Source organism: Mustela nivalis (assembly GCF_964662115.1).
Source record: "Mustela nivalis genome assembly, chromosome: 12".
In the NCBI taxonomy this organism is placed as follows: domain Eukaryota; kingdom Metazoa; phylum Chordata; class Mammalia; order Carnivora; family Mustelidae; genus Mustela; species Mustela nivalis.
The window spans coordinates 66,995,053-67,009,194 of NC_139031.1; the positions used below are offsets into that span (position 1 = coordinate 66,995,053).

The window sequence follows — 14,142 nt, forward strand, 5'->3', positions numbered from 1 at the left end:
TAAGCATCCACAGAACGTTTATTTACTGTTTAAATTACTCCATATATTCATATACCAAGAACAGAAAATATATTTTATCCCACACACAATAAGAGCAAACAAGTGCAATCTTTCAAACATTAAACGTTATAATCAAATCTGTACAACAGATAAATAAATTTATACCTCTAACAGTTAGCTTGTAACAAAACAAGACAAAAAACATATATTGCCCAAAGTCACCGGTTTACTTAAAATTCTACTTATGGTTATATGTCGCAGTCAAAACAGCTTGAATCTTTACTATACTGCACCAGTTAGATTGATAAATATATTTTTCTTAAAAACGGGGGGAGGGGAGGTAATAGGAAATACCAAAATGATTATAAAGAGCTTTCCAAACACTGGAAGTACTAGACAGAAATTAATTAGTTGGAGGAAAACATATTAATTAGATCCACAGGGTAACTGGTATCACACGGGTATAGCTTAAGGAAAGGAAACAAATGGATGAATGTTTCAATTGGAAAGAAAATTTGGCCTTTCTATAAAAGAAGTGACAACAACACTGACAGTGACAGAACCCTGTCATGGAGCCTAAAACAACTCTGTGAGACAAAGTATACAAAGATTTAGGTATACCGGAAAACCACAGTCTGGAAGAAAAACCATGTCAGGAAACAGGTAACATCAGCACGTGAACATATATAAATTAAAGGCATACTGTTCATCGTTCCACATCATTGCACATATGGTAAGAAAACAATACTGCAGTCATTCTGGAGTAAGAAAGTTTTCAGTGAAAGAGGAAGTTCCATGATGAATACAGGTGTAGACAATCTAATTACCACAAATTTAGTAAAGATCAAAACACTCAGCGGTGCCACTAAGCTAATTAAATTATGTTTTTACTGGAAAGGTAATTATTTCCCTGCCTTCGTGTTAACTTAAAATCATTTATAAATGGAAATACACAGATCCAGTAGAAAAGACGTTTCACATGCAATCCTATACAATGCACTCTGCTTCAACTGGTTTTCAACATTTCCCATTGGAGACGTACGTTTCCAATATATACAACCACACATGTTCAACAGACGCCACTGGGCTGTCCTCTTGCCACACGCGTTTTTAATTTACATATACATTTATATCTCCAGATAGACGCTTTTCTCCTCTAGGTAGACACAAAATTAGCCTGAAGAGTTTTAAGTTTCTTAGGATTTTAGGAACCTAATGCCTTGACTTATCTTGAATTGACGATAAGATGAGGAGTCCACAGAAAAATGCAGCTATACATGCCAACCTTTTCAAGAGAGATGAGTTATCTTTAGGAATAATAATCTGTGCAAGATCATTAGTGATCAGAGAAATTTCGTGCGCCACGCAAACAAATATGAAAGTGCTGACAATGATGTTGAGCATAGGGTTTCCAGGTATGAGTACCAAGATGCCTCTGGTGTCGGCGGCCAGCCAAATGTGGTACTGGCAAATAAAGAGCTGGAAGGAGAATATTTAAAGTTAGATATATACAGAGGGTCAACGACTACATCACAATTTTGCCTAATTTAAACATTTCCTAGCATAATTATGTTAGAAGGCTTTTTCCAAACCATTTACTTCCATTGCACTCTAGGTCCTGAAAAGCTGGCTGTAGTCTGCTCTTCAGAACTCCTACTTGCTGAAGCATGGCTTCAAAGTCCCCAAGAAATCACACAGGGACCTTACAACTGGAAAACACACACACACACACACACATATATTTTTTGCATGACATAGAAGACAGTTGACAGAAGGATTTCTGGACTCTGGTCTTTAGACCCCAAATAAAGAGTTACTGTGGGTCTGTGCACATATGTGCATACTGCATATTTACACATATTTGTGAATATATTTCTTATGTGGATATATGAACAGGAAGTGATATGGGCGTTATGATATCCTTAAGTTTGCTCTGCACGGCCAAATTTTTCCAACTACATTTGCCTGTTCCTAAAGTATACTGCAACTTCTATATGAGTATACATATCAGTTGACACCACTACAACTTTCTTTTTCTTTCTTTTGAAGAGTGGTGGGCAGCAAAGCAAAGTGTATTGAGCCATATTACAAAGCTCCGGAAGAGGGAAAGGACCTCAGAGGGTTACCCTACAACTTTCAATGTGATTACAAATGTGGTTCTTTCATCACATTGTTTCAAAATATCAGAGAGCAGAAAAATGCAAGCTACCTCTCAAATATGAGATTATACAATTTTGATATTTTTAATAGAAATATCAAATTAGAAATTCATTCATTAAATAAAAATGCTCATGCTCCTAATATTAAGGGGATAGCAAAACAAATATTCTTTTATTTACTGAATGACTTGGTAAGTCATTCTTGGTTAATTCTGAATTCTATTCAGTCTCACTTATGAGACAAAAAAACAATAGAACATTTATTAAAGAACATAGAAAAATTTATTTTCCCTATTTTAAGGACAACTTAATAAATCTTATACTCTAAAATATATCTTTTATTAAACAGATTAAAATCTGTTCTGTTTCCTCATTAAAATGTCCTACTTTGAATAATAGAGTTCAGAATATTCAGAATTTTTTTTAAACCTACTTTAAGGTTTTAAATAAGTCATAGTATTTCATATAAAAAGTAATAAGGTTAAAAAATTTTCCCAAATTTCCAATCTAATGGTGAATTTTATTAGGATAAGTATTGATAAACTAAATTCTAGTAATATTTAATTATGGAGATGAAGAACAAATCAAAATCCCTTCAGCTTGACTTCATTTATATCTATTTATAAATTTCATTTCTATCTATTTAACTTTTTTCTTTTCTGATCTCAGCAATTTAGTGCTTAAAAGCTTAAGACAATATAAAGAATATTTGAAAGTCATCTATGTCTAGTCATTTAAATAAGTTTTTAGAAATATACTACTTTATTGCTGTTGAAAGTTCTGAGTTTCTTCTCTGTATTTCCATAGAGAACACAGCTTTGATTTTTAAAAAAAATGTATTTTGGATTTACACACACACACACACACACACACACACGCAACACTTGGTTCTGTAAGATCAAACAAAATATTAATGTACCAACCTCTAATGAGATTTTTCCAAACCAAGCAAAAAATGAGCTATAAACTGATCGGGCATATCCAGGGATATTCCTTATTAGAATGAAGGCTAAAATCTAGGAAAAACCAAAAAGGCAAAATAAATAAAAAATAAAAGCATTTGCTTTCCTTCCAGTGATAACTTTATTATCTATGTTCTTGAATTTGATATATACACAATTTTTTTTTCGATAGGGAAAGTTTTAGCAAGTTATTTTTTTTTAAGATAATTTATTTATTTATTTGACAGATGGAGATCACAAGTAGGCAGAGAAGCAGGCAGAGAGAGAGGAGGAAGCAGGTTCCCCACTGAGCAGAGAGCCCGATGTGGGGCTTGATCCCAGGACTCTGGGATCATGACCTGAGCCCAAGGCAGAGGCTTTAACCCACTGAGCCACCCAGGCGCCCCAGCAAGTTATTTTTGTTCTAGACTCCATCCAAGCTAGATTTCTCAACATGTGGTCTGTATACCGGGTATTAGTGCAGATTTTAGGTAGCATACCGCTGAACAATTTTAGGTATATTTGAATAAATTATAAATCCACCTGAGGCCCTTTGTGTAGAAAGAAATGATACCATATTTTGTGTAGGCAAATTTAAAAAATCCCATTATACAATTTCGCGTCTTCCATAAAGTATCTGCCTGATTGGCAGCAACATACTCCCCTCTTGCACTCCTCAAAAGTCCCTTCCATTAACAGCCATGTAAATACGCTCTGAGAAATGGCACAACTTTGAAGGTGTCCTCATGTTTGCACTATGTGGCCAGGCAGATGACGTACTGAACTGCATTCACATGTCATATATTTTACCCTTTCAATCTCTTCTCCCTAAAGACAACCTCCAGCTTTGGGGCACCTGGCCTTCACCCTTCTCCTACATCCTTTTTTACCAGATGGAACAATCCTGAGTTTTCTAAACTTCTCATTCAATGTCACATTCAGTAACTAGTTTATCAAGCAAAGAACTCTCTTTAGAATCTCCTGTCCTTATAAAGAAGCAAGAAATTGTAAAGAAAAAACTGTTTTTGCCTTCACAGATACCTTTCAAAAACCTTTTCTCATAAAAAGATTGAAAAATATATTATTTCAGAGAAAAATCCCATATTCGGTGTTGATCCTATTCTGGGCATCTGGTCAAGGATCTCGGAATAGGCCTCTGGGATACATACAGGATGAGCAAGGAGGAGATCTGTGGGTCACTCTATCATTGGGAAAAAGGAACCAAAGTGAACTACTCAGGTACTGTTAAGTTGAGTGATATTCATGGGCAGTAGCGTCAAAGAGCCTCAAGTTTGAATCTGGCCTTTGCCTTGTATTGGTTCTGGGATTGAAGGTGAGGTGCTTTATTCACTCCCTTAGGTCTGTTTCCTCATCCATATGAATCGGGATAAGATTTCCTTTGAAGGTGGATGGGAACATTAGATGGGAAAACATATATAAGGTACTTATCATAACATGCATTGTGAGCCATTTAAAGAAACATATTACGTAATTAATAGCACAGGTGGTATATATAAGTGGTAAAAATCATAAAGGTGAGACCTACATAAAGCCCTCACACATCAAAGCCTTCAATGAGTTATTATTGTATTAATAATTATTATATTGTATTAGAGTATTAATAATACTTTATTATTATAATGTATTGCACAAACTGTAAAATGCTAGAAGAATGACACAGATAAATACAAATCACTAGTCTGAGCATCATAAAATCCAAGAAGAGCCCTAAGCAAATCACTTTCTTTTTTTCTAACTTTAATCTACCCTTTCTCAATGTGTACTCATTTCTTATCCTATTCCAGTCTGTGTTTTGTCAAACACTTAGTAAACAATGTGATCAGGGGAATAGAAAAATCAAAGAAATGATAGCCATGGAGAAGACAACTGGGGCCTAGGGAGTCATCATTATTAGCTTGATAATGAAATAATAACACTTAGAATTTGTTCAGCAGTTGTAACTTGCTAGATACTATGCTAGCACTTAATATATATTACTTATAGTTAACTATCTGTATGCTGTTCTATAGCAAGCCTTTCTGGAAATTTCTATCCAGACGGATGGGCAAAACTAAAAGGTCAGGATTCAAGGACTGATCTATAAGAGTGAAACAGACAGAAGGGATTAAGAGTACACTATCTTTTTTTTTTTTTTTAAAGATTTTATTTATTTATTATACAGAGAAAGATCACAAGTAGGCAGAGAGAGAGAGAGAGAGAGAGAAGCAGGCTCCCTGCTGAGCAAAGAACCCAATGCAGGGCTCAATCCCAGGACCCTGAGATCATGACCTGAGCCAAAGGCAGTGGCTTAACCCACTGAGCCACCCAGGTGTTCCAAGAGTACACTATCTTGATGAGCACTGAGAAATATATAGAATTATTGAACTATTATATTGCACACCTGAAAATAATATAACACTATTAACTGTACTTGAATTTAAAAAAAAAAAAAAAAAAAAAAAGGATTGATCCATAAGCAGGGCCAGGCTGAGAAAATACTTTTTAACAAACCACTGGGAATCTTGTGCATGTTAAACTCCTAGGCCCCCTCAGATAAGTATGCTAAGGACATATAATCGTATATGAATTTTTAATAATCACATCCATACCTATACCCCCACATCTACCTCACCTGTTGGTGTGTGAGAATAAGAGTGAAACGTGATAGGGATGTAAAATTTGGGGCTCCCCGGATGCCCTGATTTTTACAACATGGGACTAGCACTCTTGAAGTAGCTGCCGATAAAATCAGTACTTGCTTCAATTTGTGCTCCCAGTCCATTCTTTTATTCTGCAACAGAGGACCTGAAGTCCTCGCTGGAAAAGTACTAAGGAAATAGGAGTGTGCGGAGGGCAGTGACTGAAAAGGAAGGTGATAAGGCTCAGGAGTGCTTGTGGGTTCTTCTGTATAGCCACTCTTTCCCTTAGCTCTCTTTATATCATTCTGTACTGATGCACTGTGAATGGTAACACCTCCCTTCCATCAGGAGTAACAGAGATGATATCACTTGCATTATGCAAAAAGTTACTGGTGAGCACTACTACTGTCTATAGAAGTCATAAACACACTACATGAATACAGTATAGTGTTTAAAATTTCATTATCAATTGTATTTGAGGAGTCTGTCACATGCTTGGTTCTACAGACTATACAGAGGTTTAAGGGAACAAGAGTTCTGCAGTGCAGAGAACTTGAGACCTCAGAGCAGATCCTCTAGAAATCATCCTTGCTCCTCTTTACTGCTCAGTTTTTAGGTCTTGGCTTAGACACTGCTTTCTCCAGGAACCCTGCTCTGACACCAGGGCAGGTTGGAAAGAAGTCCCACATGTTACCAAAGCAGCCGGTACTTAACTATCGCCACACTACCACCGTGTCCCATGATGAGTCACAACCAGAGGGACCTTTGCAGAATGCCAGGCTGATTTGAGCTGCTCTTTGCCTCTGGCCACCTCCCCAGTCACTAACACAGACTTCTCTAGACTCTGGCTCTTGGAGCTGTAGCCCAAACGGCCTTCTTCAAATTCCCTGAATGCAAACATGCTCCCTTCCCCGACAGGGCCTGAATCCCTGCTGTCTGCCTTCCTCCCTCCATTCTCCACTTAATTTTCCCAGGGAAATAATTTCTGTCCCTGACCACACCTTGCTTCAACTCCAACTAGGTCGGATCCCCATATTAGCTTCTCTTGTAATATCATGTACTATGAATCATTACACATGATTCTAGGATTACTACTAATAACAGAAGAATGGAGGCTCTGGGAGCACAGGAACTAGGTCTGATTTGGTTACCGCTGTAAACCCCCAGCCTGATAGCTAGTGCATAGTAGGTATCAAATGTTTGTTAAATGAATAAAAAATGTCTGATGAATGAATGTTGACAGGTCCACATCACTGGGTTAGAATGTAAATTCCATGAGGGCAGGAGCTGTACACATCTTAACATTGAACTTCTTACACATGTATGTACATGTACATTCAGCATGGGACTTAATACATCAATAGTTATACTTAAATAAGTAAATGAAGAAATAGGAGTAAATGAGGACAAAGCAAATATGAGGAGAACTAACATTTTCGAAGTGCCTCCTAAGTGACCAATACCAATCATTTCCATACATTTAATACAACAATCCTTTAAAAGAGATTTTAACATCCCTGGACAGTAAAGGAAGGTAGGGCTTAGGAAGATTAAGTAATATACCTATATTTTATAGTTTGATCTCAAATCTCACTGCCTCTAAAGACTGCATACTTATCAAGAATAAAGAAAAAGTTTATTTTCTAAATCAAGACAATTACCTGCACCACAGACACAGATGGGTGGAGTTCATTGCACTCTGCTTTGTTTTTACAACTGCTAGCCCAGATGGAATAGGTCTAAACCAAAAAAAAAAAGGATCAGTTCAAGAAAACAGGCCCTCACAAGGCAGCTTTCTCAGCATCTTTACATAGTTTTCTCTGCTTGTTACATTATACTCCATGATGCTTTTTAAAAACTTCAGTAAAAACTGCCCACACATTTGGTGATCAATTGGTTTGTTCAACTGCTCAAATAAAAGAAAGCAGAGAAAGAGGAGCATAGGTCTGTGCTTTTCTGGAAAGAGCGATCATGACACAGTGATGGCTCTTCCTGTCAAACATCTTACATTATATTTTTCCCCAAATTTATTACAACTTAAAAAATTTCTATTTCACTGAATCCTTAGTTATTCTTCATATTTAACTTATACATACATTCTCTTGGTGTTTTTGTTCAATTAGAAAACTATGGAGTAAAAGGATCTTTAAAAGTAAAGATTTTCTATATTAAAAAATTGATTAAATTCCTGTTTCTTAAAGTTAATTTTCTGTACCATTTAGGACTTTGAAAAATTACCAGATTACATTTTGAAACTTACCAAGAAAGAAACTACTGAAATAAACAATAGAAAGTTGGAAATTTTGTTTGAAAAAAGAGGTTCACCCTTTCCTTCGGAAAGTACTTGACGCTTCTGTAAAGCCAGATAGATAAAAGCAAACAACATTCCATGAAAGACTACCTGAAAAATAGGAAGAGAAAATTTGTTTTAAATGGCTCTTTTCCAGTAAATGGCATAAATATTTGGTAAATGGGGACAATATGTACAAAAATAAGTAAGTTAAAATCTTAAAGTGTTTTTTTTTTTTTAAGATTTTACTTATTTGACAGAGAGAGAAAGATGACCAGTAGGCAGAGAGTCAGGTGGGGGTGGGGAGAGGGGGAAGCAGGCTCCCCACTGAACAGAGAGCCTGATGCGGGACTCTATCCCAGGACCCTGGGATCATGACCTGAGCTGAAGGCAGTGGCTTAATCCACTGAGCCACCCAGGTGCCCCAAGGCTGAAAGTTTCTACAAGAAACTTAAACTTCAAGAAATGACATAAAGTCAATGACTTTTGGAAACTATCTGTAATAGGACAGCAAACAGCTCTTGCAACATATGAGATAAGCTGCTTCACTTGAGCAGTCTCAGCAGCAAGTGAAAAAATAAAGATAATTTCAAAAAAATGACAAAAACACAAGAAACAACAAGTGTTGGGAAGGAAAAGGAGAAAAAGGAACCCTTGTGCACTGCTGGTGGGAAAGCAGACCACGCAGCTGCAGTGGGAAATAGCATGGAGCTTCCATGAAAAAATTAAAACTAGGACTTTTACCCAGTAATTCCACTACTGATACCTATCTGCAGAATACAAAAACACTAATTCAAAAAGATACATGCACCCCAATGTTTATAGCAGCATTATCTACAATAGCCAAATTATGGAAATAGTCTAAGTGTCCATCGACTGATAAATGGATTAAAAAGATATATATATATATATATATATAATGGAATATTGCTCAGGCATAAAAAATGCATTTGCAATAGCATGGATGGGTCTAGAGGGTATAATGCTAAGTGAAATTTAGTTAATCAGAAAAGACAGACACCATATGACTTCATTCATGTGAATAATTTAAGAAACAAAACAAATGAACAAAGAAAAAAGGAGATAAACCAAAAATCAGACTCTTAACTATAGAGAACAAACGGGTGGTTACCAGAGGGGAGGTGGGTTAGGTGAGACAGGAGATGGGGATTAATAGCACACTTATTATGAGCACTGAGCAATGTATAAAACTGTTAACTACTATACATCAACTATACTGGAATTAAAATGAATAAAAGAACAACAACAAAAATAATAAATAAAACTATTATGGAGATGTGTGATAAAATTTAAATGCTAACCCAAAATAAAACACATTTTAGGTTGATCCTTTCAATCAAATAAATCAACACTACCACCACCACCTTTTAAGAAGGAGCATACATACACAAGAATGGAAAAAAAAATAAGGTGGGCCAGAAAGTCCATAAAGCTTCTTTTGCTTTTCTTCTTCTTTTTTTTTTTAGGATTTATTTATTTTTCGAGGGGCTCATATGTGCACCGGTGTGGTGGGAGGGGCAGAGGGAGAGAATCTCCCAGCGGCCTCGCAGCCTCCCTGCTGAGTGTGGAGCCCTCTCATGACCCGAGATCATAACCTGAGCAGAAAACCAAGAGTCGAACACTTAACTGACTGAGCCCCCTAGGCACTCCAAAGCTGCTGCTGCTGCTTTTTTTTTTTAAAACAAGGTCATAAAGCGAACTATGGTATCATAGTACAGTGTTCTAATGATAAAGTTGAGAATTTAAAATTATTTTATATCAAGCCTTTAGCAAAACTTTTTCTCATCTGTGGTTTTGAAATGCCCTGTAGTACACTGGCAAGTACACACATATTAGAAACGAGAAATGGCACAGAACAGGCATTAAGAAAACATTTGTTGAATGAAAAAAAGGATGAGTGAAATATAGCAGATGAAGGGGAAAGAGAGAGGAGAGGTAATTAATATTTATTCAGTGTCCATTATTTTCCAAATGCTGTGCTAGATGTTTTACATTTTCTTGGCCAGGTGAATCTTCACTTCCCTTTAAGACTAAATTCACAGAAACACCTATGACACTGGTCTCTCTTCTTTGCACGTTTCTACCACAAAATCCACATTGCATAATTTAGCACCTAATTATAAGTAGTAATCTTGGGTTTTAAAACTGATAGTAAGGCTTAGAAACCTGGCGGTATGTCTTCTTTCTCTACTATATTCCTCACAAAACCAACATCTAGAGCTTATATCGGGGCTCAGTAAATATTGTGTTGAATGGCTGAAGCATATACATGAGGGATATATATATATTTTAAGTTTATTTATTTAAGTAATCTCTATGCCTGACGTGAGGCTCCAACTCATGACCTGGAGATCACTTCACCAACTGAGCCAGCCAGGCACCCCTATGAGGGATCATTTATAAGTCAAAATTAGGAGTCAAACAAAGGCCCCTTTATAGACAACATTTTTACAGTATTTTCCAGCTGATATAAACACCCAATGCACACACTTTCTCTGCTATAAAAAAAGACGGGAGAGCAGGGCTGCTTTAATTTACCAAGTCAACATGTTTCCTTATTCTAAAACTAAAAAAAAAAAATAATTAATAATTTTCCAAATAATTTTTTTAAGTATAATTTGAAATGGCAAAAGATCACAAGGTAAATACATACGTAACGGTCTAACCTCCATCTGAACCACCATTCATATACATTCCCTTTCAGCTCAAAACACTTGGACAATGGCCAAAGAGAAAAGATCTTCTCAAATGCACCCTAGGAAAAGGAATCCAGAACACAGATTAAAGATGGTATGAGTCAATACTTATTTTCTAAATCGATTATAAATTATAGTTTTCTAAAGTTAGGATTACATGAGAGTCATTCACAATTTAAAAATTCTCTTTCATTTGAAAAGAAGTTTATTTTACTAAAGGCTAACAAAGATGACTTAAAACTTTTTGTTAATTTACTTTCACTGCAAATGAAAGGCTACTGAGACTGCAAAATTAAAAAAAAAAAAAGCAAGCTAGTAACTGGAAAATTCTTCCATTTAAGGTTTTTAATCTAGTATACAAACAGCTAATATTTACTGATCAAAACTCCAAAATACAAAAGACCTTAGCCAATATGATATCAATATCTTAGAGAATGATGGTTAAGGTTAAAATAGGTTTTTTTTTCCCCTCCAAATGTTAGTAATCTATAATTAACCATTTGAGTTGAAAAGAATACTCTGAATTAGTCACCTTACTCAATCAACCATACCCAAATGCCATTACTAGCCTTTGAAACAAAGTTTACAATTTTACTGTGGTCAAGTTAGTGAATGGTACCCTCTTATTAATCTGACAAGCCTAGAAAATCTGGGAATGAAGGGGCAGAAGTCTTGGGTGCATTCCTGCACATTAATGAAGTCTTTCAAAGAAGAGAACAAAAACTTCAATTTCCAGACTAAAGAATGCAACAAACTCTATTAAGGAGCGCTCCATTATTAGACCTAATGCCACAGCATAAAAAATGTAACATAACAGTTTTTTTAAAAAGGCTATTAAAAGCCAAACAAAAAAACCCACAAAAAAAAAACAGAAAGAAAGAAAAAGAAAACAGCATTGTATTTTAGGTAATGCTGAATCCTTAGAAGTTTATTATTTTAATGAAATGCAATATTCTCCATTTAACCATTTAAGAATTTAAAATACTTACACCTTATTACATAGAGCGTCTATCAAAATCTATGCCTCAGAAAACGGAGGATGATTCTTACCAAGAGTTGTGATATTAAGAACTTACAGATCATATATATGATATGTATGTGAAATACAGAAATATAAAATACAAAATCAGTATGAAACAGAAATATATAGTATCTATTAGAGATATATGGTCTTATAGATCAGATATATGTGACACACTTATCATTTAAAACATTATTTCTGATTAAAAATTTGTTTCTTATGTGATCAATGGGCAAGTATTTAGTGAGCACCCATTTTGTGCAAGACACTGGGCTATACCAGGCCATGACTTTTCTCTTTTATTCCAGTGATCCAAAGCTGGGGAAACCTTAGTCTCGTTATTGAACCCCTGGTTCACCTTCCCTTTTCTCCCTCAGATGCACCTCAGTGTCTGGAATTTTAATGAGTAAATGTCAAGGAGCTGTTGCAGTTACCTGGCTATTTCTTCATACATTTGCTGTCATTTCCTTATTACTTTATAAATCTCCTGTAAAAAACCTTGGAGGTCAGGCTGAAATAAAAATGCTTTATTTCTAAGTATGAAAATAAAGTATGAAAGCCTACAAAACAAACCAACAAAAACCAGCTAATAAGATCACATATGCACACAGAGACACACACACACACACACACGCACTCTCTCTCTCTCTCACACGTGATGCTTATGTGGCATTTGCCCCTGACACAGTGAAGCCCAAGACAGGGAATGCTGGGGATGGGAGCCAACTGCAGAATGTGTCATAACCTATAGGCATTCAAATGATAATATTTTATGATAAATATCATGCTGCCCAAATAATGTTTGCCTGATGGACTGACCAGCAGGTAGCAGCCGGCCATCTTGCTTAAGTAGCTGAAAAAACCTCAACCATCATACTAGGGGGATAAGACAGCAGAGATACGAAAATGACCCCAAATTTTATTAAATTAAACATACTACATCTATACCAACCCATTTGCTCCTAAGCTGGTTTTGCTAACGGCCCAAATTTTACTCTACGCAGTTACGGAAAAATCAAGTAACACTCTGATGCAATGAATAATGCACAAACCAAGCTGCAAATTCTGTCAGGAGAATTTTGATCTCCACTTAGAGTAGTGTCGTATAAGAGGCGTTCAATAAACGTCTGATTGATCAAAGTCAAGTAAAATGGATTCTGAACAATTGCCAGAGGAAGAGCTTTAAATTGCTCTTACAACAAAAACAGTGGTAACAAAAGTAGATAGGTCTCAAAAGAACTACACTGAGTAGTCAACTACAGAGTGACACTTTTATTACAGTCATTAAAAAATGAAGCTCAAAAAAAGCTCTGACTCTTCTCACATACTTTAATAGACTTGAACTTTAAAATAAAATAGAACAAAATATAAACTGAAAAGACTGTACAAACCTGAGAATATGCCAAAAAACATATACATAACAGCAAGAAGGCTAGTTTCAACAGTAAGCCAAAATGCCAGAAACAATTTCCTAAGAGAGAAAATACTTAATTTACTAAAAGGTATAAATTTACATTAGAAAACATATTAAGAGTCTCTGGTTAACATATGAACACCCTGCATAGTTCTTAAAATCATTGAAGGCTGCCCACAGGATACATAAACTATATGTAAGTGGTATAAATTATAAGAAGGGCCAGAAGGAAAAGCTGGAGCCTCCTTGCTAGGAAGAGGCCACAACCTATGCCTGACACCCTCTGTATCTCCTGTTCATCCACTGTAAACACATCAGAAAATACCTCCTGGGTTCCAATATACCTATTTATTATTCGAGGGCACAACAAAATTTGGAACAATATGTTCAACATCATTCTAATATTCATGTTGAGTATAGCTTAGGTAATATGGCTGAAATATTAGAGTTCCTAGGAGAGAGCTTAAGAACTCCCTAAAGGATCAGTGTTTAACCTTAAGATGTATTTTAACACACGCATATTTTAAGTTATGTGTTCACAGTTCATACGTATTGACTTCATTTGATTCATACACTAGGTTTGTATCGAGGGATTCAGTGACAGAGGCTATTCAAAGACATTCATGGGCTTGATGAAAGGCTGGAATTCAAATCTTACCTGAAAAAGTTATTTGTTATTTGACATCATAACGGAAGTCAGTGGATACTATTTCTAATATACAGTATTTGGTTGAGTTAAGTTAAAAATTATTAAGAACAACAACTTTCAATTTTTCCAAAAGAGGGAAGCTTTTATTTCAACGATAGGATCTTGCGGGAAAGAAGCATTAAGATAGATGCACACAACCTCACTGTGAACATTATCAGTAACTGTCTGTGAGGAGCTTGAAGGCTGATGACCTTCCGGGCATTTGGGTTTCCTTGTATGTACAACAGGTTGAGAGTAACTGTGTTAAGGGTG

The 14,142-nt window shown here is 35.8% G+C and overlaps 1 protein-coding gene across 3 annotated transcripts in view; it reads right to left on the bottom strand.

Annotated features, from left to right (window-relative positions):
• Positions 1–14,142, bottom strand: part of CASD1 (CAS1 domain containing 1) — a 58,056-nt gene continuing 43,914 nt past the window's right edge. For 2 of the 3 annotated variants that reach the window (XM_082693625.1, XM_082693623.1), the window contains exons 13-18: positions 13,159–13,238; positions 10,704–10,805; positions 8,000–8,140; positions 7,401–7,478; positions 3,083–3,175; positions 1–1,479 (exon numbers count right to left, since the gene is read on the bottom strand). In XM_082693625.1, the coding sequence (XP_082549751.1) occupies positions 1,213–1,479; positions 3,083–3,175; positions 7,401–7,478; positions 8,000–8,140; positions 10,704–10,805; positions 13,159–13,238 (761 nt within the window). In that variant the 3' untranslated portion in view covers positions 1–1,212. The remainder of the gene's footprint in view (positions 1,480–3,082; positions 3,176–7,400; positions 7,479–7,999; positions 8,141–10,703; positions 10,806–13,158; positions 13,239–14,142) is intronic. The other variant, XM_082693624.1, reaches the window with a different exon arrangement.